The following is a 26,875-nucleotide window of genomic DNA, read 5'->3' as shown; positions in this document are numbered from 1 at the left end:
GGGCACAACACCCGACTACCAGTAAATGATGCATATGAAATAGTTTTTAGTATATGTATGTGGTTGCATATAAATATTTTACACACGCGAAATAAATTGCGTGGGAACTTTTTGACCAAATAAAACGGTAGAGCTACTAACACCATAACGCAAATGACAACCAAAGTCGATTTGGTTATATCTCCAAAAATGCTCACGGTTAGGGCTATTAGGGTCGGGGTAAGGTATTAGCACTTAAAATTCAAAAAAACTAACCCAAAACATTACTTACTAATGAAAAAATTTTAAAAACTTATTTCCCAACCCAACCCATTTATAGCCGCTAAATAAAAAATTCAGCTCTTTACGCCCTCTAATCGACTTTGGTTGTCATTTGCGTTATGGTGTTAGCAGTATCTCTACCAAATAAAACTCACTGTTTTGATTATTTACTCGGTCACGTGGCGCTGGTTCATTGAGGCGTAGCGCGTAACAACGAAGGAGGTAAGTTCCTCCGTAATTACAAGAACATGTTCAACAACGAACAGTAAACACATCGTTTCCACTTTCCAGACGCGCGTGACTGTGATGAGACAACAGCGTTGGAACTTCACACGTTGGATTAGGTAAGGAATCTTGCTTACCGTTTGTGTGTTAATGAAATTACTTGATTCGGGAAGTTTTTATTTGAACCACCGATTTGTTTTAAAGTCAGTATGTTTTTATTTTTACATGTGTCCGAAAATGCTATGCTTAGGCTTAAAAGTCGTCAAACATTTTTTAGGGTAGGTTTTTATGATAGCTTGTAAGCTTTCATCACTTTAAAACGATTTGAAATGGCTTAAAATTGCAAACAATTTTTCTTTTTGTTACTCTGTTTAAATTTAAAAAATGTAATCCCGTTTCTCTTGTTACAATCTGCACAATGTTTTACTGTAAAATGCCTTTATGTTTACATGGCTAAAGATTTACTCTCCTTAACTTTGTTGTTCTGTCTTAATACAAAAACAAGATATAATATTTAAATGTAAGCAAAATGTGCATTCAAATTAGGGTATTACGAAAACAATAACATCATCCTCTTTTACCCATCCTTTTTTAAAACCTTTAAAAAAAATTAGCTGGTGTGTCTATTGTTAAGTTTTAACAAACCAAATTTTAACATGACATTTGCATCATATAATGCAAAGTCATTGTTATTTTATTGACCTTTGTACCTTGCAAGTGTTGACTAACAAGTTTTTAGAAACTATTGTTCCACTAAAGTTACAAACTGTGTAAAAGGGGCACTTCATACAATTTATCTGTTGTTTGTGTTAAAATTTACCAAGTTCATTAAGGTTTTCCCTAGTAATTCCTTAGATGCCATTTTTTCTCTTTTCTAAAAAAATATGTTTCTGCTGTCTGACTTGGTAGATTTATGCATATGAGCAGACCTACTTATAATTAAATTGCTTTGTATTTGTTTATTAAAAAAATTAACTGAGGGCATTAAAAGTATTTGTTAAACAAATTGGTTTTATTTTTTATTTGAGCAGTACTATTTGTTTTTATTGAGCACTATATACTACAAAAATTAAAAATATTTTATCTTCATCACTAAAATGTGGTTGGCTGTTGAAATGTTATAAAGCAAACAACCCATCAAAGAATAATAATTCATATATATATATCTTTAATACACAATGACAAATTTGTAAATTGTACCGATGGTACCAAGATTAACACTTGACATCAAAAAAAATTATGTAAATGTAATTGTTTGGATCAACTTTTTCAGACCTAAATCCTGCCATGTGAATGTGATATTATTTTTATTTGGTTATTGCATGTAGTGTTTACAGCCCATTGTAATTATGGGTCCCCTTCCCTGAAGGGGACACATATTGTTTTTGTCTATATTTTTTTTTTCTTTTTTTCTTTTTTTCTTTTTTCTTTTTTTCTTTCTAACGCAGATTTGTTCCCACGTTTTGGTCAAGAAAGAATGGTTCAAACTTTTTCAAATTTACACACATTACAGATATTGGTCTAAAGATGGCCCATGTGAATTTTGACCCCGTTTGATCCCTCGGTTCACCCACAGCCCCCCAAAACGTGAAATTTTTAGCGCGGATTTGTTCCCACGTTTTGGTCAAGAAAGAATGGTTCAAACTTTTTCAAATTTACACACATAATAGGTATTGGTCTAAAGATGGTCCATGTGAATTTTGACCCCGTTTGATCCCTCGGTTCACCCACAGCACCCCAAAACGTGAAATTTTTAGCGCGGCTATTGTTCCCACGTTTTGGTCAAGAAAGAATGGTTCAAACTTTTTCAATTTTACACACATTACAGATATTGGTCTAAAGATGGTCCATGTGAATTTTAACCCCGTATGACCCAGAGATTCACCCACAGGCCCCCGAAACGTAAATGTGTCTAACGCTCGTTTGGTCAAGAAAGACACTGTAGGCAGAAGTACCAAGAGAGTAACTCACTGGTTTACGATAGCGGGAGGGCTCAGCTTGACGTCGGACAGACGTTTTACGAGACATCGTTTCAGTGATTAGAAATCAGCTGTTTTGCACAGCAATGCTATGTCGTTTTATTAAGTTATCACTCACATTTTTAGTTTTGGCGAAGGTTTTACACCTATGACGTGATTTAAGCGTAATAACCGTGCTTCGGTTTTGTATATGTCAAGAAAAACTTTGTTAATAAAAGTTAAGATGAAAAAATTAACTTGACTTTTTTGCCAAATAAATGTTTTTTTAAATGCTCGCTGTCAGGTTGGCCGCCGCATGATCACGGGTTACTTAAGGTCAACTAGTCGGTATTACAAACACAGCTCAGAACTTTCTTCATAACGTAGCGTTTTTTTAACAATCAATTTAGGAGTAAATACTCGAGGCATGTATAAATTAGGCTTAACAGTATTGTTGAACACGAATGACGGCGTGCTATTGAAAACGGTGTCAAAAGGTCAAACAGTCGTTTGGCGTGTGCACCCTGAGAGGTTACTACAGGTCAATGGTACTCGTTTTGCGAAACAAAGTTAAATGAAAAACAATTTGTTATGTATACACTTTTTAATTTAAAGTGTCTGTAACACAACTGTTACAGCTTTCTAAAAAAAAATTGCCCGACCTTGGAGGACTATATCTGGGTCAAAGCAAGAGATTAGATTTAAGTCTTTGTTACGTTTTTTTAATGTTTTTGTAATTATATGACAATAATAGTGCAAAAAGAATACGAACAATTTTTTTTATTGTTGGGTTAATGCTTTCTAAAAATTTGTCCTTAAGAATGTAAAAATCACCGCAACATTTGTTTACCGTAAATCCGCACAAACATGCGTGTGGGGACCCATTAGTTTTTGTTTACAAAAACAATCATATGTGTAGATCAAATGATGTGTATAGTAAATTGGTAAATATCGTATAGAATATATAAAATGGAAGTATATCAGAAAGCCACTCTTCTAGTTGATTGTTACATTAATGTGATTTTTGCCTGCAGAAACAATTATGGAGTCCTTACAGACAATAAGTGAATGGATTTTTTCCTACATGAACATTTCCTGGATAACCGGAATGGAAACCAGCCCTGTAAGTGAGACTGTGAGTGATATATGAACCAATGTGTGCATTAACAGCTGTTACTCAAAACAGTAGTGCTTGCACATATGTAAGTTGTTAATAAAGTCAGTTTTTAAACAATCCTAGATAAAACAAATATATGCAGCTGGTTTTAGTTAAAAAAGGGTTTAAAGCCACATGGAAACTCTCTATGAATTTAGAAATTCATAAATAAATGGGATTAGCAGATATTTGGGTCAAAATGAGGTCATTAGGCAGCACAGCTGGGTGTCTTTGAAAGTGTGCTTTGGCATTGATTTTTATTTGACAAGCAAACATTGTTAATGACTTGTGGCTTGAAATCAATGAAAACTATTTGCCATGAGGTAACAACTCAAAACAATCACGTCTTATTGACATGAACAATTTGCATTTCCTACCAACATTAGCGCTATCCTGCTAGTGTGTCCTGAGCACTTGTTTTAACTAGATTATAAAAGGTCATTTTTTCTTTTCATTACTTGTGCCCGACTGGGCATTGATTTGACTGTTTTCTTGGGCAGTTTCAGTTTAATGCTGTCCAGTTTGAAAGGCGTGTGTGGTGTACAGGTGGTTGCAGGCATTAGGGACTGTTAAGTCATTAACATGAAGGTGAATTACAATCTGTAGGAACAGAAAAAAAGCAAAAACAAACTGTATTCTTTGACCAGGCAATATTGTGTTGTTCTGTTTCTGTGCAAGAACCCTGAAATTTAGCAGTAGACAAACATAAGGAACAGGTTTTACACAAGAATTATGACACCCATGTTACCACTTATTCCATTATTTCTATGCAGTTGTTTCAGTTGTTTGTACAGTAATAAACCACTGCATTACTGATAATGAGTAACTGAAACCGAGCAGAAGCCATATATACAGGAAACTAATGTAAACACACAGACCAAGGAAATGATGCCTCATGTATTATTAAACAGCAAGCCATTTGAAAGTATGCTAGCTGGTTAGTGGATTAAAAGACACCAAGCAGACATCCTCTTGAGCTGTGTTGTGGGGTTTGAAAGTGGCCTCTTGAAAAGCAAAGAAAGAAAATTAAAGTGCTAATATGAAGTCCAAGTTTGGTTTTTAGCATGTTATGTACACAGTGCAGTAACTTTTTTTCTGAGAATGGCTGTGAGATAATGGAAAATTTTAGCCACTTGTTTGAGTAGGTGTGTAGGTGGGTACTTTGTAAGCTATGTTCTTGTAACATTTAGTTTTGCTTGCTCAGGAATGATCACTCCCATGTACTGTTAGTTCATCAGGGCAAAGTCCATTTTGAATATGGGTTTGAAAAGATGTGAAAGTCACATGAAGGGTGTCATAATAAAATAGAAATTTGTGACATGTTAATAGGAAGGCAGTTAGATATTTACAAATTTTTAAAATATAAGAAATAGGTAGTGGTATAACTTTTTGTGTTGATTAAGTCCATAGTTCTTTGTTTCAAAGCACAAGGAGTATATAATGCACTTGTAGTTGACATGGTAACAGTTTAGTCCAGAAAAGTTGTTGTTGTCAGTTTTTATTTAACTAATATGAAGTATTTGATTTCCATTCTTCTGTGAAGGAAGTTTTTGTGCAAATCTGGAAGAATTTAAAAATTAATCTGTGTTTTGACTTTTACTTTTTAGCTACAATAGAATCATAAATGACACTCAAGCCTGTTAATTAGGCACAATGATTTCATTTTCAAATTTGGTGTTTGCTTGTCATTTTGGATTTTTATTTATCTTCTACGTTCTATGGACCATCACATTTTTACTTTACTACTCGGAACAGGTCGTGCTATGGGTTGGAGCTCTAATCACCCTAATCGCTGCTTTTCTGACGTTTACAATGATGCTACGGTCAAGGATGCAAAGACCAGGTACTAACAATGACTCTTAGGCATTTTTTAAAATTGATTAATAGGTTAACATAGTAAGAGGTTCGATGCCTGTTTGAATAAACAATCTCAGTTTTCTTTACCTATGTGATGTGACGTTATGCTTATCGAAACATATTGACTTAATCATTTCTTTTTGTAGCATTTATATATACTTTGTTTTAGTTGTTGCCATTCCGGAAATTGAACAAAACAAAAAGTACAGGTTTCGGAAAAGGGATAAGATGCAGTTCTATGCAAACAAAGTTTTAAGAAAGGTATGATATACATGTAAAGTTGCACATTTTTTTTCTTTGTACGTTGATGATTGTGCTGTAGTCAGAACCTCTCTCATTTAAATACCATTCTTGTGTGTTGGCCTTCTGAGTACACCCTCCATATAACGATGGTTTTTCCTAAGATTGCCTCCAAAACATATTTTTCCCTTTTAGTGTTTATTGTTCTACATAAGGGATTTGCAACCTTTAGCATGCCAAATTACTCTTGTTTTAAAATATTAAGGTCTGGGCATACCAACATTTTGTGTGTGTAGTATTAGTTAATTTTGCTATCTGATTTAAATATAAAACGGTGGCAGCATTAGACATGTGCGCTTGGGTATTGAGACTTGCATGATAACACACATAATACCAGCAACAGCAATGAATTTGTATACACTTCATGAAAAAGTATTTGAACATGAATTAGCATATTGTGTAGCATGCTATGAAAAATCACATACCAACATTGGCATGCATGCCAGTGGTCACCAACCCCTGTTGTACATGGTTTAGCAATGTAAAACTACCAGTGAGCGCTCATAATTTTTCCACCTAAAAATCTGCCTTGTCTGTGTATGAAGCTGCAAGTGTGGCCTGCACTAAAATTGTTTAAAAAATTTGGCTACTTTTTTAGCTTTCAAATAAGAAATCCTTGTTTACTTTAGCTGTGTCAATCAGAAGCTTTTTTTGTTGCTATGTATTGGAACTTACTGTTAATAATTTTTAATGTAACATTTTGCAACAGTATTTTAAACATTTTGCATATTTAGGGCCGGGACACTGCCAGCAGATTGCAGCGTCAAGTTTCGATTATCAAAGATGTCCCAGAGTACAGCAGATCGGGTAGACGACTCGACAACAGAGAAAGAATGATGATTTTAGCAAAAATGGTCTTCAGCAAAAAGAAATCACCATCATTTCTTCAAAAGAAGGAACTTCCTTCTGTACTCCTAGAGGCAGACCAGCAGGATGAAGGACTTCCTAATCTTCCTGAAGAAGTGCTCTACTTGCTTCAGAGTGTTAAGTAAGAAACTTTGATTTTTAATATTAGTGGTGATAAATATTGGTCTGTCATATCGTTTAATCTCTAGTAATGGCCTAATTTTCCATATTTTTTAGACTCTAAATTCCACCCTGCAAGCTGGAGTTCCAATTCATCCCTGGGTGAAAAATTACCTTCCTTCCAAATTAGGGCTAAATTTTTCACCCAGGAATGAATTGGAATTAAATGGACTAGTGTATACTTTACTCTAATACTTTGTTTTCATTTAATTTTTGAAGTAATGCTGATACTGTTGATTTATAAGGTAAATATTTATTTGTAGGGTTTTTGGTCATTTTAAGCAAGGCGTTTTCTTTCAACTCTGTCGTCACATGGAAACATTAAACTTAAATGTGGGAGATTCTCTTTTCCAAGTTGGAGAGGACGACAAGTGGTTATATGTGGTGCAAGAAGGTCAAATTAATTTATACATCACTGAAGATTCAACTGAGGTAAAAATGATGTGGATTGTGTTTAAAAATAGTAAACCTTGGTTAAAGCAGATTCGGTACTCGGATCTTCACTTAATTCGGACAAAACTTTAGGTAGAAATGATTTGTAATGTGGTAAGGCTTTAACTAATCGACAATGGTAATCTGGATTTTTGTCTAATCCAGACATTTTTTTGATCAAGTTGGGTCTGTAATAAGCGAGGTTTATGGATTCTCATTTCCTTGATTGTTTCAAACATGTTTATTGTGTCCTGAGCCTACATTAGTTTGTTTTTGTACCTTGAATTTGCATTTTTCAGTACACTTAAGAAACAATAAGTTTTGATCAGGTGATTTCTTACACTCACCAGTGGGTTTGGTGTTGACTGACAATTTATGTTCTTAAGTTCTTTTGTTTTTTATTTTTTTTGTTTCTCAAACACTTAAATGCTAGTAATGATTATTTCAGATCAAACTAAGTGAAATAACAGAGGGAGAAACTCTGCACAGTTTGTTGAGTATACTCGATGTGCTGACTGGACACATGGCTCCATACAAAACTGTGTTTGCAAGGGCCGTGAAGAAGTCAATTGTACTAAGGTGTTTACCTTTAAGCTATAGTTTTAACTGTCATCTCATAAAAAAGTATTGGCTAGTTTTTACTGTTAGCAGGACTATGAATAGATTTCCTATTATTCATTGTGTTTGTTACTGGCGTAAACAGAAGTATTAACTGATAAAGGGTAGGAGTTTGTTATTTATTTCAATGTGTTTTTAAGGTTGCCTGCAGAAGCTTTTATAGATGCTTTTCGTAATCGCAATGAGTCACTGGTGCAAATGGTACAAGTTATCATGACTCGAATGCAACGTGTAACCTTCTTAGCTCTACACAACTACCTTGGTCTTTCCCAGGAACTCCTTAATCCTGTAAGTAAAAAAGGAAAAGTTAACACAGGAAAATAAAAACCTAATGTAAGGCATGAAATGTAAAGATATATTTCTCATAATTTGATGTAAAGTAATTTGATGAATGTTTCGGAACTTTGTGCAAACTGACCTTAACATCCTTTTTTTCAATATTCAGTCATAGCAAGGAGTTTTATGCTATTGTGTATAATATAGCAATGGATTACAAACAAAATTCAAAAAATCAAACAAAAATGAAGTCCAAAAAATATTTAGTAGATTATTGATTGTTTCTAAAAACTGTTTTGTAGTTTTAAAACTGTTGTGTAGACAAGGTTGTAAAAAGTAATGCCTAAGAAAACATACCTTGTTCAGTATACATGTTTAAAATAAAAATGCACAATTGTGTATTGCTATAAGTCAGTTTGCGGTGATGTTAATGTGACATTTTGCAACTAAAAATAGTGTAGGCTCTGAAAGCCTTTGCTTCAACTAATCTATAGTCTTTGCCTACAGACAAAGCGAGAATCTGATCATAGATTGTCAATTCGAAAAATTTCTTCTTCTGCTATTTTAAATGAATTGGCTGAAAAACACAAGTAAGTATATGGTTACTTTAAAACCTGCCAATTTGTACAACAACTAAAGTATTTTCATTTAGTCCTAAATTATTTCATAGTGGTGGGTTTTATGAATATATGTTTTTTGTCAATAATTATTCCAAAGAACTCCTACATGGCGCAGAATTATATTCTATTAAACTATTGAAACTTTTATGCCAAGTTCTTGCATACCGGTAAAATTCATTTTGCAAGGTTGTGCTGGTACATGTTGTAATGTCTCACGAACTGTAAATGAGTCATGTAGTGGTTTTGCTATCGACATGATACAAGCTTGTTGTGTCCATAAGCACCATATGTTTTCATGAGAGTCTTCAAACAAAGCTACTGGCCTGTAGCCTATGCTAAAATTGTGTTTTCTTACACAACACATTTTTTTCGTTATTGTGATAAATATTTTCTTTTAATTTTAAGTAATAATAAAATAGTGATTAAGAACAAAAAATTTCAATTAAATGTAAATATTTTGGTAGCATACATTAATATATACTTGTAATAACCATGCCAAAAATTTCAGCAAGGCACTTAAAAAGATTCTTTTTTAATGAGTAACTGCCAATGTCACATTCTCAACACATTTCTACATAGCAGTTGTGTTGAATGTTTACTACTTAATTCCAAAAAATAACAAAGCATTTAAAAAGGGGCAAAACTCCAAAACTGAGAAAACGGATATATTTCCTTCTGTTGTCTCATTTTTTTTAATATTTAAGATCAGTTTAAACATTGAACTGTTGAAAATTTGAAATAGCTTTTAAACCACTCTCAATGTTGTATTTTTCAGTTTAAGTGCATCAGACATAACCTCGCAACTTGTATTTGATGACACTGTAGTGAAAGCAAAAGTCTCTGGGCTTATGGTCCCAACTGTTCCACTAGCAATCAAGGTTGGTTTCAAACTGGATTTACTGTAACATATTAATATACATAAATGTTTAGTGTGTAGTTTTTAGCAAATCACACTGCTGTTTTTTTATAATTATTATAAAAGATAGCATAAAAATGTATTTATGAAATGCAGATAAAAGTGTCTTTTTGCTTTTAGGCCACAAACAAAACAAAACAAATTCGCTTTAATGACATTGACACAGTTGTAGATGACAACGACAATGTGTTTCACAGGTAAGCTTAGCAAGACCTAGTAAATGTCTCTGTTTCAATTGATTCAATTAAAAGATTATGCAGTAACTGATTATTTACTTTAAAACGATTTATAGGTGCATCTTTGGGCACTTTACCTGGGAAAGACAGTACATAATGTGTATACACTGTCATATAAATGAGTGGACTCATAACTAGTGTGGTAATACTATTGTGGCTATGGTAGTTTAAATATGTGCTGCATATAACCAACTTTTCAAAACTATGCAGGATTTAGTGAACAATTTCGCGAATATGCAAATTATTTCCACAGACAGTCGAGTCTTCCGAGTGATGAAAAGAAGAAACGTGACTTCAGGGATCTTCTCAAACAGGCTCAGTCGGCTTCTGCAGAGAGCTTTGTAGGTTTAAGACACAAGCACTAAACCGTTTTATAATTCATCCATGATTATGTTGCTCCACTCCAGAAAAAAAGTTATTAACACAATAACCTGACTAGCAAAAACAACAAAATTTCACCCTATTTCGAATTGATAACAGACTAATGAACGTGATCGTCATGTGACGTCACATACTCATGACGTAATATGATGTCACTCGTGACTCGTGCACTTCTCATTTGGCACCCAACTGTATGTTGCTTTCCTTATGAGCAAAGGTCCGTGCTTGCTTTCCAATCGCTAAAAATAGCAAGGGAAATTGTAAGTCTTGCACGGAACGGTCTGAATGGCCCTGATAGCAGATTTGGCGACCCCTAACTCATGTCTGCTTTGATCCTACAGAACTTGCCGAAGATGACGTCACAAGTGTCAATGGATAGCGAACAAAGCGAGGTGACGACAGATTTTACTTGATCGAAATAACATATTCAGTGTAAATAACATGCTTGACCTTTGCCCTATTAACATGGTTGACCTTTGATGTATAGACTTGGTGGTAATGTTTGGAACTAGTATTGGCAAATGGGCAGTTTTTTATTGTGTTTTAATTAACCTCTTGCGTGGTCTCCTTTCGTTTTAAAGGCATCTTATATATCGAACAGTACTCGTCAAACGCATTTTATCTCATAAATTAGGGTCTCTCACAACTTAATAAAGCGACCAATGTTATATTGCTATTTTTGATGCACAGATCTTTGAACTGGACGAACCAGAGGTGTTAGAACTGGTCACAAACGATCTTTGTGAAATCTTGGGTCTTGAAGATCGAATGATCGTCCAGTCCAATGTCACCTTGCTCAAGGTATGCTTAAGTGGCCAGGCTTCCATATGGCTTAAGCATATAGCCTAACCATTTAGAAACCTCTTTTGGTTAGAATATATGTTGTTTGTTTGTTCAATTCACTCTGTTATCTGGACGGAACAAGCCCTTATTGTCTCATGTCCATAACTCATTGGTTGTCATTTTTCATGACCCTGTTTTTTCGGGTTTGCAGTATAGCTTAAACCTGGTCCACGCACTACGTTATTTGGTGCTAAAGCAAAACCGCCTACGTCTTGGCTAGTTGAAACAAAAGATGCCGAATTTAGATCGAAATTCAAAATGTTGCTTTTTCAGAATGGCATAGACTCCTTGGGAACTTAAGGTTCATCAAGCTAGGTCACATTGCTCCAACCCGCAAGATTGTGTTTCATCCTACATTTCCGGACATAAGTTTATGTTTGATTTCAAAGTACTCATAACGTAAAGAACAAATGTCACAAACCTTTGTAACCATTAAAACATATAACCTTCACATTATACAATCTCGCTCGTCAACTTGTTTTAGGAATGTTCGCGTGTATTTCCTGTTTGTAATGTTTGAACTATTTTTTCTGGCTAGAAAATCACCACACATTCATATCACACCTCTGTCAACTGTGTATACTTGCTATTATGCAGTAAGTAACACAAAGCCAAAACACTGTACCATTTGTATATGGTAACAATAGGCGTTGTTGTAATGTTACGTATAGCAGCGGAACAACCTTCAACAGCTTTTAGGCTAAAATTGTGGCCAGTTGAATGACATTGATGTATGACATCCAACGCAGTGTTCAAAACTCATGTTTTTTTTAGCTAAACACTTTAAATGTTTGAGGTCGTTCACATTCGGGTTGTTTGTTTTTGGTGGCCGTGCATTGCTAACAGTTCTTTGGTTGATATCTGACTTGTAAAACTAGACTGAAAGGACGTTTTGGTTCAAGAATGATAGATAGTTATTTTACCAGCCAAGAAACGTACGCGTCCAGCTGCTAGAGTTTATTTCCAGGCTCAGTAAACACATTGGCGTACTTGTGACTAAAGAACCTGCTTTCCGGTATAGAGTGGTTGTTAAACTATGAATTAGCGCACAAAGCAGAAAAGTTTTTGGTCATGTTTCATCAACGCTACTATCTTTAAGGGTTAAATTTAAACTGTTTAATTTGTTCATACTTGCATGTCTAGTTCCAGTCCATTGCCTGATGATGTTAACAAAAGTGTGCATTTACTCGATAGATTGAAATAAACTTCGTTGTGGGTTGAAAATTAATGAAAAAAACACACATAAGAGTTCCGTTCTGAAAAAAAAGTGTAACCATCATGCCCAAGATTATCAGCATTCACCAGTTACCACGAAGGCCAAGATTTACTATGTTATAAGGTTTACTAGGTGTAAAACATGCTAAAAAAGTTGTTTATGGCGTGTTTCTTACTGTGCTGATTCGTTTCAGGTGAGCCACGGACACCAGCTGATACAACAGGGTGATCAAGACGTTTGCCTTTACTTTGTGGTAGCCGGAAATCTTAGAGTCCTACAAACTTTACCGGAAATGGGCTTTGACGAACAGAGAGAGGTATGTGCTCTGTGCGATGGATAAGTGAAAAAATCGTAAAATGTATTGGGAAATTGTAACGGTGCTGTTTTGAAATTTTTTGCTTGCCCTATGCTGAAGACTAGATAACTTTCTTATTGTGCTTTTTACAATTTCCTATCGTCTGTTTGCACTACTTTTGGAAGAGTGTTTAAACGTACGTCGAGAATGAGTGTTTAAACAACGTAATAAAGGTTTCACATGCGATAGATAAGCGTATAAAGTTATGCTTTTCGATTTTGACCTTAGTGAACCCAGCTACCTGAAACAAATTATGGCCCTGAATACGAAAAAACTAAAACTTTTGTACTGTCTTTGTTACATTAACAGACCTAAAACGTTAGTATTTGGGTAGTCGGTGGCATGCAAAACACGTAAAAGCACTTCAGGACAATTTTACATGTTGAACCCATTGCAGTACAAAACATTTTTTTCTCCTAACAAGCTTCTCATGTGCAGGTAACTCTCTTCGTTGCCAAACCTGGAATGCTTACCGGGCAGCTTGCCGTACTCACAGGGGAGCCTTCATTTTTCTGCGTGCGTGCTCTTTCCGACTCCGTTATAGCACGTATCACCAAGCAGGGCTTCTACAGAATGATGAGAAAATATCCCCGCGTCGTACTCAACACTGCACACACTGTGATGATGAGAGTTAGTCCATTTGTTCGTCAAATTGATTTCGCACTTGATTGGGTTATGATCGAAGCGGGAAAGCCCCTTTACAAGTGAGTGTTTTTATGAATGGATTTTGGTTTGTCTGAAATTTTATATATTTTCTGGTCCATTGGCTGCTGGTGTTTAAGTCACTTAACATATTTCCATTTACTATATTACACAATTTACTGTTTAAATTTTTTTTTACCGGGATGGTGATTTTGTCCACCGAGGGGGTGATTGTGACAATTTTTGGAGTTTTTTGGGCGATTTTATTTCTAAGAGGACGATTTCAGAATGACTAATTTAACAAAAAATATATACACGAACTGTGGGATACGTCATTTGACTTAGCTAACTATAAATTATAGGGATGCGCCAAAACAGCAAGTGTCCTGTTTGGTCGAGCACCGAGCATCTCACGTTAATGCTCGGTGCTCGGCCGAGCACGCTCTGGTGCATTATGACGTCACAAACATCCCTTATTTCCCGCAAGTTTTAGCATTACAAGGTCGCTTACGTCACCAGTGGTGTACAGGCCCTAGAAGTACGCGTTTTTTTACAATCATAACGCATTTAAATAAACTGTAATTTTTGTTCTTGTATACCCTTTCAAAGAAAAAATATTCGTATGTTAGTATGAATATGCAAATTTGGTGCTCGGGTCAGTTTGTGCAACCGCTCGGCCGACCACCGAGCATCAAAAACAGTGATGCTCGGTACCGAGTTCTCGGGTTCTGGCTCGGCTCGGCCCATCCTTAATAAATTACCAGGCTGCTGACTTAAATCGTTTTGGAAAGTAAATACAAAACTATTATTTGCATGTAAAAAAATTCTGACATTAAAAACAGTCGAACATGTCGTTATGTTTTGCACTTTATCACTGGTTGTTTTTCCAACTTAGAACTACATTCATTAAACAGCTTTCTTAGCATAACCACTGTTTAATATTATACAATCAACTGTTACATGATTTGTATAATAGTAAACAGTGGTTATGCCGCGATTTCACGTTTTTTCACCGCACGTAATTTCTCCTGCCCATTAATCTCATGCAAGCGCACCACAAACTTCCGTAAAGTCGATTAGCGTCTTCTTATTAACGCTGTTGTCGTTAGTGCAACCTTTTACACACTGCAAAACTTCCTTGTTACATATTACAAGTGCTTGTGCGTTTGTTTACTGCAAAAATTAAAAGAATTTTGATATTAGGCCTTTTCAGGAAATTATTTATCATAAGTTTTGGTCTCTAGGTTACACACATATTGATTTCATACGTTTATGTTTGTTCCTATTTTACCCTTGTTCTTTGTCCCAAAGCGACTTTGTGGAACTGTTTTTCAAAGTCCACGGTTTTGGAATCTTGTTGTCATTGAAGAGAGGCTAAAACTTATTTAAATTGTTCACATAAAAATAGGTATCTGGAGTTGTTTTCACTGCCTAGCTCCTTTTCACTGATTCCTTTAAATGTGGGCTTTAAAAAAAACAGGTATATTCAGTCAAGAGTTTAACCCAGCAAGTTTTCTATTTTAAACTTCGTGCACTGCAATGCATTGGAATTTTTTTGGTAATATCTATATTTTTTGTTTCTTTATTGTAAAAAATACTAACACTACACCTATGCTCTGTTCTGAGCAAAGCTATGGTATATTGTTTACAAAATAGACATGTACTTTTTACCCTTGTTGGACGAAAATTTGTTGTTTTGTTGAAAATGGGAGATTAAGATTTGGAATTTCAATAATTTATGCTTAATAAGCGCCCAAGGCTATTTCGAGTATTCAACCTTTCAGGCAAGATTCCTACAGCGATTGCATGTACATCGTTCTTCACGGTCGACTGCGTTCTGTCATCATGAAACCCGACGGCAAAAAGGAAATGTGCGGAGAATTCGGAAAGGGCGAAATTGTAGGAATGGTACGAACTTCCGTTGGTTAATATTTAAACTTAACAATGTTTAGAGGGCAATTCCATTATTTAATCATCTCGACAAAACAGCCAACATGGTTGAAATTGAAAGACAAAAGTTGGTTAGTCGCTTACATCACAAGATATGTTTGTGTACTTTGGGATTGTGGCATTTGTTTGTGTATGTTCAAGTAGTTCATAAAATTTTGCAGACGGAGAGCATTCGGGGAAGCCCCCGTACCGCTTCACTACACGCAATCCGTGACACTGAACTTGCGAAGATTCCAGAAGGTCTCGTCAAACACATTCGGGTAATTAAACTGACAATGATAATACCTGAGTTAAGGCCACATTTTGCAAAATATAGAAGGGCCTCTTAAAGACTTGCCCCTTACCCAGAAATCCTTCTTTCAAGAGAGCATAAAAAAATACTGTTTTTTTGCCCTCACATGTATTCATGCTACAAATGACAAAAATATATGGCATGGTACAAACCGTTTATTGGGAAGGATTGACCTTTCACTTTCACTGTTGCAAACTTTCTACCCGATTGCTAACCAAGTTACCTGTATTTTTTTAACAAGCTCTTTTGTCATTCTGGTATACCAGTTAAATGAACTTTTTATATCTCTTTCCCTGTGTTTTACTCTCTTAAGTGCTGCACTATATAGGCCATATAAGCTGTTCTTTACTTTGCTTAACTTCGTACGTTAACATCTCACTTTTGATTTCAGCGTCGACATCCTGGTATAGTAACAAGGCTCATCTCACTTATGTCGGACAAGTTGCTTGGAAACATGATGTCACAAAAGCGAACGGAGGAAAGCAAACTCGCTGATGCACTGTCATTTAAACCCTTGCTTGCAGAAGAGAGTAAGTCCAATTTATGTTGTTTCTGCGAGTAACATACAACAGAGCCATTTTGTGACCTTCATTAACCCTAATTGTTTGCCCTCAAGTAAACTTTCGAACTTTTATAAAAGATATCTGGTCGCTTTAACCTTTTTGAAACTGTATAGTTTAGGCTTATAGGTTTTTCACACACAAAAGTAGCACAAGGTCGCTTTGACCTTTAGTAACCCCCAGTTGCATGCCCTCGAGTAAAATTTAAACTTAAAAAAAACCTTACAGCTAACCTCACAAATTCCTAATTTAAGTTCATAGTATTTTCAACCAAAAAGTAACACATGATCGTTTTGACATTTAGTAACCCCCAATATTATGCCCTTGAGTAAACTTTTAAAACTTACAGCTCGCTTTGCGTACGGTGATGTGTCGAACCATCTCGCCAACCTCTCAACCGTTGCTATCCTTCCCGCGTCAAAAGACGTTCCCTTGGATAAATTCTCAATGGAACTTCAACACGCAATGACGCACATTTGTCCGCAAGCGTTAAGACTGAGTAGTGGAGTCGTAAAGAAAAGACTCGGCAACAATGCATTGGATGCGTAAGTATAATTGATATATACATCTACGAAGTTGTATCTTTGCAGACCGTATCGCTTTAATTCGCAGTAATTGCGTCACACTATTGACGTCATATTACGCAGTGTGACCAGTAACAAGCAACATTTTTAACTTTTATAACACCAGTGGTGGGATTCAGCCGGTTCACAACGGTTCTATAGAACCGTCTCACGAAATTTTATGAGATCAGTGAGCCGGTTAGCATGACTGCTGGTTACTGTCAAAGAACTTTTTGTAACAGAGCCGGCTGAAAAAGATAACTTTTGTGATCGAACCGGCTGAAAAATATAACTTTTGTGATCGAACCGGATGACAAAAAAATTGAATCCACCACTGAGTGTGACATGTTTATTCACAAAAACTATTTTGATTGTAAATTTAGCCAACATGAATACCGACTTTCAAACTGGCTTGCACACCACGAAGATCTCCACCAGATGGTGCTATACCAAACCGACTTCACTATGACAACGTGGACGCATCGATGCGTGAGACAGGCCGACGCTGTGCTTATTGTCGCGCTGGGTGATGGAGAGCCCAGTGTCGGAGAGGTAATAATTAGGAACCGCCAGTAGGTCGAATATTAAATGGACCGAATTGTGCTACAAAAAAGTTTCTTGTGCTTTTTTCTGCTAAAAAATTGTTTCGTCTGATAAACTGAGTCAAAAATCGTCACTTTTACGTGTAACGTATTTTCGTTACAAAAGAAAATTCGAGGTATTATTGTGCTTAATTCCCTTTCCCCAATTCATTTTTACTTTCGGTTCATCGTCAAACCACTTAGCTTTTTATATGCAATTAATCGGTTTGTAAAAAAACAAATCGGTTTGTCGATAATTTTGACGATTTCTTCGTTTGGTAATTACGATCTCTATGCAATTAAACGGATTATTCGACTAACCTGGTTTGTCTGCACTATATATCCCTTGTGTTGCTTGCAATTAAACCATCACCTCATTTTCTCACAGTTGGAAAGCCAGTTGGAGGGCATGGCTGTCCGTGCACTAAAGATGTTAGTGTTACTACATCGTCCTAACATTGTCAGGCCAACCCGGACTGTGGAATGGTTGAATATGAGAGGCTGGCTTAACAACCATATTCATATTAAGGGACCGAAGCGATTGTTTGCCAGAACGAGAAAATCAAAACTGGTACGAAATGATCATTTGGCTAAAATTGTTTTGTTCTGATTTTTGTGTTAAAATATTTAAGGAATGGTCCTAGTCATGAAAGTACGCCAGTACTCAATTTCATCGTTTTTGAGGGTCACTTCATAACTAAGTGATGTAGAGCATCGTATTCCAATCGGCAAAGTTTCAAATTTAAAATGTAATTTAGGACGAGGGAATTTTCAAATAGTTATACTTTTGTCATATAAGCCACTTCAGGATGTTGAAAAGAGCAAGAATTGCGTCGAATTTTGTTTTGTTACGTCATACACGTGACGTCATAATTGCACGAAAATTGCTTCGTAAAACGAAACACTTGAAATCGTAGCATATCCGTTTATAAGCAATTCACGACAAAAGGCTTACAAAGGAGAATCCACATATTTTTATATTGCTATCTTGGTGTTGTTTTTCAACAGGAGGAATACTGGGAGAAGTTGATTGAGAAATCTGTTGATCGCTTCAGTGACTTTTCACGCTTGGCTCGTTTTCTCACTGGGACTTCAGTTGCTCTCGTGTTAGGGGGCGGGGGTGCAAGGGGACTTTCTCAGATAGGCATCATTCGCTCACTTCTCAACGCAGGCAAGAGTTAGCGTAACAATCTTTTCACTTGGTATTCGAATCCCACCGCAGGCTTCTAGCCTGTGCCTTGCCATTTGGGAAGGCTCGGAAGACCAGCTGATTCGGTACACGCCTTTAATAGGCCTGGTGTACTATGATTTATCGATATGTATGCCGTGATCGCAGGGCTGATCCCAGTATGAATATGTTTATCTATATCTAGGTATCTCTTTCTTGGCCAAAACGCGGAAACTGTTCGGCGTTAGACAAAAAACTCCTGCGTTTTCTTTTTAAAGAGAAATACAGAACATGTAATGACATTTAAAATGATTAAATTTATCATGTTTCAACAGGTATTCCAATCGACATGGTTGGTGGAACGTCAATCGGGGCTTTTATGGGAGCACTGTGGTCTGCTCATAGGGACATCCCAAAAATGAGAGAGAAAACTATGATACTGTGCGATGATATGGGCTCCATACTTGGCAAGATTCTAGATCTAACTTACCCATATGCCTCCATGTTTTCGGGTTCGTCCTTCAACAGAGCAATAGAGAATGTCTTCAAGGAACTTCAGATTGAGGTAGGATGATTGCTTGAGATTTTTGTAATCAGAATGCTATACAAGAATATGTTGAAGTTATATAAGAAGTATAATGGCATGAATAAATGTAGAATGGACAAGCAAATGCTAGTATCATATATAATGGCATGCGCATTTGAAGAGACGATTAAGAACAAAACGTCGTACCTTTTGCGTCTATTCGGGCGTTAATTTCACATAAATTGTTCGTCACCGACTTTGGAGTTTGGTATATTGTTTAATAGACCGAGCCACTGTTTGAATACTTGGATAAAAAAATTAGCTTTATCGCGGATTTTAACAATATCGTTTGCCAGGTTTTCACGCATTGCACTTGATTGTTACCCAAAACACGTTAAAATATTTTTTTCTGCCAATTTACCCCAATGAAAGAAATTCATTTATTCTTCGGCATTGGACTGTAATGTGGCAAACAAGGACTATTGTAAACCACACACATCTTGATTTGTTGAACAGTTTCGTTTGTGTAACGTTTTTGTAACGCAGTAAGTACACTTTGAATTTATCTAGGACTTGTGGTTGCCGTTTTTCACCATCTCAACCGACATAACTTCGTCCAAGATGCGAGTTCATACCGACGGTAAGTTCTTTGGCATGGTGAGCATGTTTGGTGAAGCCATAATAATTTTGTTTGAAAATACCATTTAATCCTTCATTTTCCTAAATTAGACAGCTTTGTAATTTTGCTCTCCAGTCTTTAATTCTTAATTAAAACTTTGCTATAATTAAAACCATATTTTTTACATGTTATACTCGACCATTTCTGGTCTGCCTATTTTTTAACATTGCATGGTTTTGCCCTTTTGGATTGACTTTATTTTTCCAAAATTACTTTTTTCTCACAACTTGTTTCCTTTTTTCCTTTTCTTATTCTACTTATTGACCTTAAAGCAAGTGTACAAAGATTGTGTACAAAGTGTACGAAAATTATTTAAGCAAGTGTACAAAGCCATACCTTTTCCCCTCTTTGTTTTGAAAACGTTTATGCAATTTCTGAATGACCTCATAATAAAAGGAACACTTTCCAACGGCCAAAACTCAACCCTCAATACTTTTCTGAAGTTTTCCTGCAATATATAACATTTCCTCACTGTCTTAAATTTGAACCACAATACTATCTGTCAATTGCGCAAGTTTTTTGTAAAATCATTCAAAAAAACCTTTTTCAACAAATTTTTCGCTTTACACGAGAAACAAACAAGCCAGTGTATTTGCATGAATGAATGCCGCAAAAAATGCAATGTAATGTAAGGTTATACTCATGGTCGGTCAAGCATAGGTAGTACAGGTTAGAGATTAAACATGGCCTGTAAGTGTAGACCTGCGCTTATGTCCAAAAAATTAATTAGTACACGTGCTTGGCCAATTAATACAACTTTTTAAGGAACATTTATAACAATAACAAATATTGTGGCAATTCTACTTTTTCCATTTGGATATTAACAACTTTGAACTTAACAACCTCTATTGATTCAAACATAAAGACAAATCATGTAGTCTTACAGTGCTGGTGGGTTTTAATAGTAGATAAAATCGTGTAAAAGTTCGAAACCATCAACAATCATGAGAGAAATGACTTCATGGCAATGTAACAGGATAATATCGGATTTTAAAGTGATCTATTCGTATGATTTCAAAAAAGGAAAAAAAGACAGATACTTGCAAAGTGGCTTGGTTACAAACAAAATTGCCGAGTATGTAGTGAATACATTCTATTGAGGAAGTTTTAACAATCGCACGTAAAAGTACATGCCAACAAATATTATCAAAAATACGATAATACGCATTTCCCCCTACAAACAGTCATGCTACCATAGATTGAATAAAGAAAATGTATGCGGTTGGCATTTCATTGTTGGACTTGTCTTTTTTTATATGCGCGGGACATATTACACAGGATGCGTTTGGAAGTTTGTGCGTGCCAGCATGTCATACCACCCTTATCTGCCACCTCTGTGCCACCCACGGGACGGCCATCTTCTACTTGACGGCTGCTTCGTCAACAACTTGCCAGGCATGGCTATTTTTAAACCCAACCTCCTATATATGAATGCCACCACCGCGTTAAACAAAGCCATTTTGCCACTGGTCCCAAAATTTAGGTTGGTTTCTTTCTAGCTTCTTGTATTTAAATGTGGTCAAATGTTCAGAAAAAAGGGACCACAATATAGAGCACACTGCCGGTTGATATCCGCTATGAGCGTAAAAACGTGTCGGCCCAGTTACTGTATAGCAACGTATTTATCTGTCTGTTAAGCTGGTGTATCTGCTTCTTCTTTCGAATAGGTCTTTCCTTTCTTTCCCTATTTTATTTGTTGCTTTTATTAGGGTGATTGCATGACTTAGCTTCATCACTAACTGAAAACGCTGATCACATTTTATTTTTATTGCACCTTTTTATTTGGTGGTCTGGTATAACGAAGCATATGATGGGTCGGGGCTGAAACACTCATGAACCTTACTTGTTTGTAGTCACACTATTTCCAGTAATAATTTCACCGAAAACGGTTAAAACCGTTCATTTTTTAACATCTAATTCAATAAACTAATGCTTTTTGCTGCTGTTTTTGTTGCATTTTACTGGCCACCTTCCACTTGTGTTCATACCCTTAAAGAAAAGTAGAATACCGATATTTTTCCCTGCCAATTTGTATCATTTCAGACTGTAAATTGGAATTTTTGTGCTTACGACGCCTAGTGTTTTGAGTTCGGCCAACAGAAAGATGACAAATTTAGAAATCCGTTTAATCTATTATTTGTGGGAAAAAATTCGTGTTTTGTTTTTCCTCTTCGACATGAATCAAAACTTTTACACAAATGCTTAATCCCTCGCATTTGCTAGCTCATTAAATACTGCAAATCAAACTTACGCCTTTAAAGACATTTTTATTTTTTAATTTCATCCTAATTTTTAGAATTTATAAAGATGTCACCAAGTTTTACTGACACATGTCACGTACACATGAATAAAATGACACTTGTCATTGCCACTGACATCTGTCAGCTCACGGGCTGTCGTAACTATCACCAGAACTCACTCTGTTTTGTTTAATGTACGTAGGTTGGTTATGGAGATACGTAAGGGCGAGTATGTCACTGTCAGGCTACCTGCCACCCCTGTGCGACCCAAAGGACGGCCATTTGCTAATGGACGGGGGATACATAAATAACTTGCCAGGTACGCAACAAAGTTTGAAACGCGGTGGTGGCATTCATATATGCTGAGTTCAGCTAAAACTGCGGCCATTTCATTGTTGAACTTCCGAAAAGGTTGATGCACAAAGTGGGTCACATTTAATTTTGATTACCTGGCAGTTGGATTGGAGAAATATTTCCAACAGATCAGGTTGTATTCTAGCGAAAAACTTGCATGTCGGAAACAGTTTCGACAAGAAATGGTCGCAGTTCTTAGCTTTAAAAATTTTTGATTTATTTATTTTATTAAATATGAATGTGTATTCGTTAATTGTTCGTAGTGTTTTCAAAAATAAGCTATATTAGTATAAATTTGGTAACAATACATGTAAAACATGGTAATTCGAATGTTGGTAAAAATCGAGAAAACAAAAATAAACTTTTTAAACATTTTTTCATGTCACGTGATAGGTGACGTTGCAAGGTCACGTGGTGCATGTAAAGTGTTGGCGGTCGACGTGGGTTCTGAATCGGAACTTGATTTAACCAATTATGGAGATCATTTATCGGGCTGGTGGGTTCTGTGGAAAAAGTGGACTGGACGGTGGACTGGCCGAGTCAAGGTAGCGATTACGACCTCTCACAGAAAAAAATGCTTTTTTTTACATACTGCTTATAATAGTCGCGGTAAAGTTTTCAACTTTTGGCCTTGTTGACATGTATTTGTTCTGCACTCAAAATTATTTTTTTCGTCGTTAGAACTACTTTGTTTGTATCTATTAAAAAAATGATTGTATTTAGGTTCCGGACATGAACGAAATCCAATCCCGTCTCTCTTACATTTCTTGCCAATATATTTTGGAGAAAGTCCGCCAATCTGACTATTGCTGTTACATCCGTCCACCCGTTGTCAAATACAAAACCCTGGATTTCAACAAGTAAGTTAAGGTTTAAAACCAATACATCTAGCTATGTGTGATAAATCTGACATCAAAGATTCCAGAACACTTTACATGACCATATCATTTTGCTTCTTACAGACATGAGGAATTGTACAACGTTGGATTGAGCCATGGATCAAGTGTTTTCACAGAGGAAATGGCCAACAAGTTTTGGCAAGAATTGTTGCAACATCACTCTGATCCAACCACACCGGTATATCACCCGGCAATTGTCAAAACAGCGCATAGAACTGTTACAACGTTCTGTCAATAGATTTAACCTAAAAACATTCGTTTTGCAATATTAGGTGACGTTATGGCAACAAAAATTTGATATGTACAATCTTTCCTTCGCAGAAACGGACCGATATTTCGTTCACGGATTTGTCGGAATATTTCACGGAATTCGACGGACCCGAAGAGTTCAACCCTCTGTCAGGTTAGATAAAACCTCTCGAAGTCTTATACCAAACCATGAAAATTGTCATTACACGAAACAGCCAGTATATTTTAACGTTATGGAGTATGACTGAAAATTGTTTTTACTTGTTGTAAAATTTCCTTATTTATGAAATCTCCTTGTAAGTTAAAGCAAAATGACTGCGACTATTCTTGGTCATTTTTTCATGACTGCAGGAAATTTCAAAGGGACAAAACCAGACCAGTCGCTGTGTTTTTATTATTTTGCAAAACAAATGCATTTCGCTTTTGTAAGCATCATCAGTTTCAGACACTGTTGACTAATTTAGTGTTCTCACTTTAAAATAACCTGTTCTTACTTGATGTTTAATGTGGTCGCTAGGGGGCGGTAATAGCCAACGCTTAAACTTGATTATATGACGCAGACTCTGATTACGAACTGGAGTACGACTCGTCGCCAGAGATTTACTCACGTCGTACGAGGGCACTTCCCCGCTTGAACAGCGAGCCGCGCGATATGCACAAGGTGGGTGTGACATTTACGAGTCTCAACCAACGTAACGTTTACATGCAAAATTGCTCTCTGGGATGTAGGCCTAGTTTTGTAGAGAAGAAACAGCTTGACACCAATAAAGCAAGAAATAGTTTGAAATTACTTTTTTCCTACAATGTCCCTTTTGTGTGCTTGTTAGAGCAATGCTGTTAACTACTGTAGCTGACTTATAACTGTCTTGTCACAAGCCGTACACTTTATGAAGAACCAAAGTTAATTAAAGATGTTCTCAAATTGGTTAATAAATTACCCACATATACTTCTGCTTCAGAAATCGTCCAAAAATATGCTAAAGATGTCTAAATCTCTTCAATAAACCAAGACTACACACTTTTAAAAAAAAAAATAACTTCATTTTCCGTATGTCGCCATGCAGATGTCAGAGGTACTGGAAGATTGCACCGAGGCAATGGAGGAATGCTTGAATGGGGATGTCCCTGACGTTACTGGTCGTACGTACGACAAGAAACCTCTTTGCAGCATGTATTCCTCTGAAGAAGAAGACGATATCGAAAGGTCCATTTACTCCTCCTCAGTGTGACGTGTTAAACTTTATTGCGTACGACGTCACCAAAAATGACGTCATGTTTTCATTTTCTTAACTCCCTCCGAGACTTTATTTATTCTTTTACCGATTTCCACTCGCCAAGTGTTTGTATAATTTATCAACAAACTATGTCACGTGGTTGCGTGGCACGTGACCACAAAGCTACGTGATTGGTTGTTGCGACCCGCGCACAACCATGGCACGATCACCGACCACTGGAATTTTTCAACGTGATTTTCAACACGTTTCGTTTAGCAACCGAAAAACAAAAACACCTTGGCACTCCTGAACGCGGTAACTTGTTTACGCCGATAGTTTCTTCCAAACTTTGTACGTCACATTTCCCTTGGCACGATCCATGACGTCAGCAAAGGGCCACCGATCGATTGCGTTGTTTAAAGTAAACCTGTTGGCTCCGTGTTAATTATTCAAAAATCAGATACTATTTCAATTGTTTTTTTTTTCACATTGGAAAAGTGTTTTTAGGGTCAGGCCAATGTTCGGTGTAAACATGTTGGGTTCTGGACTCAAATTCTATCTCTTTCTAGAGGCACCAAGCGTTATTTGGTGTCACCTGCAAAAAAGTCTTAAAGATACAATTCATTACCCTAGCATGAGAGCAGTTTAAAGTTTTGTTGTAACGCAACCCATACACAACTTAGCTTATCGCTGTAAAAATGGCATGTGTCAGGTCATTTAAATTCACAAGCCGATTTTTTCGATATCCACAACTGCATTCTGCCAAACGTTTGTTTTACATCTTGCCATGAACAAACTTGAAAGGTTAACTGTGGAAAACGGTGTTTGGTTCATACATAAAAACTCTGATACTCAGCCAAAACGTATGCAACCTTGGTGTTAAAATGTTTAATACGGTGCGTCCTTATCGAATCTGTATTTAGTTCGAGCTGTTGAACGCCTAAGAATTCCGCGTATTATGAAAGGAATACCGATGAATCCGGTTAATCGAATAAATCCGTTTTGCCAACATTTTTTGTAAGATTAACTGAATTATGCTGTAAAGCTGATAATTTTCTTAATAATCATTAGGCAAAGGTTTGAAGATCGCCGTGCAATTAACCAGATTTGTCTGTATTGCTGTTTATTTTTTGTTCCTGATTAGTTTCCAATCTACACAAAGAAAAGCTTGATTTCCACTGTACATCTCTTCACAAAAAAAACTTTTCTCTTTTCAGCGACTTTTCTTCTTGCTCATTCTCTTCTTCTTTATCATCATCATATTCTTTCTGACGTCACTTCATTTGTCACCACTGCGCAAGCTGGTCACACTGTTACGTCATTCTATCACCCCCAATAACTAACGTCATTTCACCATTTTTGCTTTTGCACGATCTTGGTCCATGGTTGCAAGACACCTCATTATCTTTCAATGACGTCATGTGATGACGTTGTCACCATAAAACATATATATATTGCCATGAATACCAAACAAAACTCGTAAACACGTAATAACCTCCTTAAAAGTGATATTGCTTGGGCTCGTTTTGATGACTTTTTGAACAAGAAACTTTATATGTGTGATTGTAGTTTCCGCGTGTAGTGTTGTCTGTCTCGATGCGACGTGTCTTTTGATTTTCTTCTCTGCGGCTGTGTTCAAGGTTTTTGCGCGAGTGTTGTTTTGGCAATATATTTTACGTTTTCACTGTGTAGCAAGCATTGTGTTTAGTTACATAGGCGCCGGCAGAAAAGTTGGCAAGGGGTGCAGAATTTTCACACATACATACTTGCATGGATGGTGTGCATAAATGGTATACAGTAGGATTGCCTGAAACTTTCTACGTTGGAAAATATCCTTACATAGAAACGTTCATCAAAAATTAACCACATGTAAGTTACCATTTGGTCTTTTCAAAAAGCAACAAAACGACAGGGCTTATTGAAACAACACCAGATAAGTAAATGTGGCAGAAATTATTAAACTTGCTTGTTTAGGCATTCATGAACTCTCTTACTATCTTAAAAGCATACTACTTTTTTATCCGTCAAGTTTTTGACTGGATATACTCTATTTGAAGTAGGGTACATTGAAATTCCAAGGGGAGAGGGACATGTGCTCCCTCAATTGCTTTAAGTGCCAGCACTCATGGTTAGTTATAATACAAACCCAATTAGTGGAAACAAAGCCATCCGTTACGCCGGTATCGAAAGAAACTTATAGTATTTCCTATCACGGACAAACTATAAAACCTTTTAGATACGTTTGTATTTGGGTAAGTCGTAACAACGATATACATTTTAAC

The 26,875-nt window shown here is 36.3% G+C and overlaps 1 protein-coding gene across 4 annotated transcripts; it reads left to right on the top strand.

Moving 5' to 3' along the window:
* The first annotated feature begins 409 nt into the window (after positions 1-409).
* LOC145237332 (patatin-like phospholipase domain-containing protein 7) lies at positions 410-26,284 on the top strand. Of its 4 annotated transcripts, XM_080100143.1 has the most exons (34): positions 410-483; positions 553-605; positions 3,479-3,579; positions 5,356-5,443; positions 5,627-5,718; positions 6,492-6,745; positions 7,047-7,215; positions 7,664-7,794; positions 7,974-8,121; positions 8,617-8,699; positions 9,505-9,607; positions 9,766-9,842; positions 10,135-10,222; positions 10,604-10,654; positions 10,953-11,063; positions 12,515-12,637; positions 13,115-13,380; positions 15,103-15,226; positions 15,430-15,528; positions 15,952-16,090; positions 16,470-16,665; positions 17,067-17,235; positions 17,653-17,835; positions 18,273-18,435; positions 18,768-18,997; positions 19,529-19,598; positions 22,080-22,196; positions 22,625-22,776; positions 22,955-23,091; positions 23,194-23,308; positions 23,452-23,533; positions 23,940-24,040; positions 24,444-24,583; positions 25,811-26,284. In XM_080100143.1, the coding sequence occupies exons 3-34, from the start codon at positions 3,487-3,489 to the stop codon at positions 25,863-25,865; spliced, it is 4,149 nt and encodes a 1,382-aa protein (XP_079956269.1). In that variant the 5' UTR covers positions 410-483; positions 553-605; positions 3,479-3,486; the 3' UTR covers positions 25,866-26,284. The 4 variants fall into 4 exon arrangements, with proteins under 4 accessions (XP_079956269.1, XP_079956271.1, XP_079956268.1 ...); XM_080100145.1 differs by having other exon boundaries at positions 471-605; positions 3,479-3,567; XM_080100142.1 differs by lacking the exon at positions 410-483 and having other exon boundaries at positions 491-605.
* The last annotated feature ends 591 nt before the right edge of the window (positions 26,285-26,875 follow it).

Source organism: Phallusia mammillata, chromosome 7, assembly GCF_965637545.1.
Source record: "Phallusia mammillata chromosome 7, kaPhaMamm4.hap1.1, whole genome shotgun sequence".
Taxonomy (NCBI): Eukaryota; Metazoa; Chordata; class Ascidiacea; order Phlebobranchia; family Ascidiidae; genus Phallusia; species Phallusia mammillata.
Note: the sequence above shows the minus strand (reverse complement) of the source record. Positions and strands in the feature narration are given on the sequence as shown.

Excerpts from the sequence above, each read along its gene's own strand:
- LOC145237332 (XM_080100143.1), top strand. The coding sequence starts at position 3,487 with ATGGAGTCCTTACAGACAATAAGTGAATGGATTTTTTCCTACATGAAC. Across the intron at positions 9,843-10,134 it reads AACGACAATGTGTTTCACAG|ACAGTCGAGTCTTCCGAGTG; the intron begins GTAAGCTTAGCA and ends TTATTTCCACAG. Across the intron at positions 22,777-22,954 it reads GGTGGACTGGCCGAGTCAAG|GTTCCGGACATGAACGAAAT; the intron begins GTAGCGATTACG and ends GATTGTATTTAG.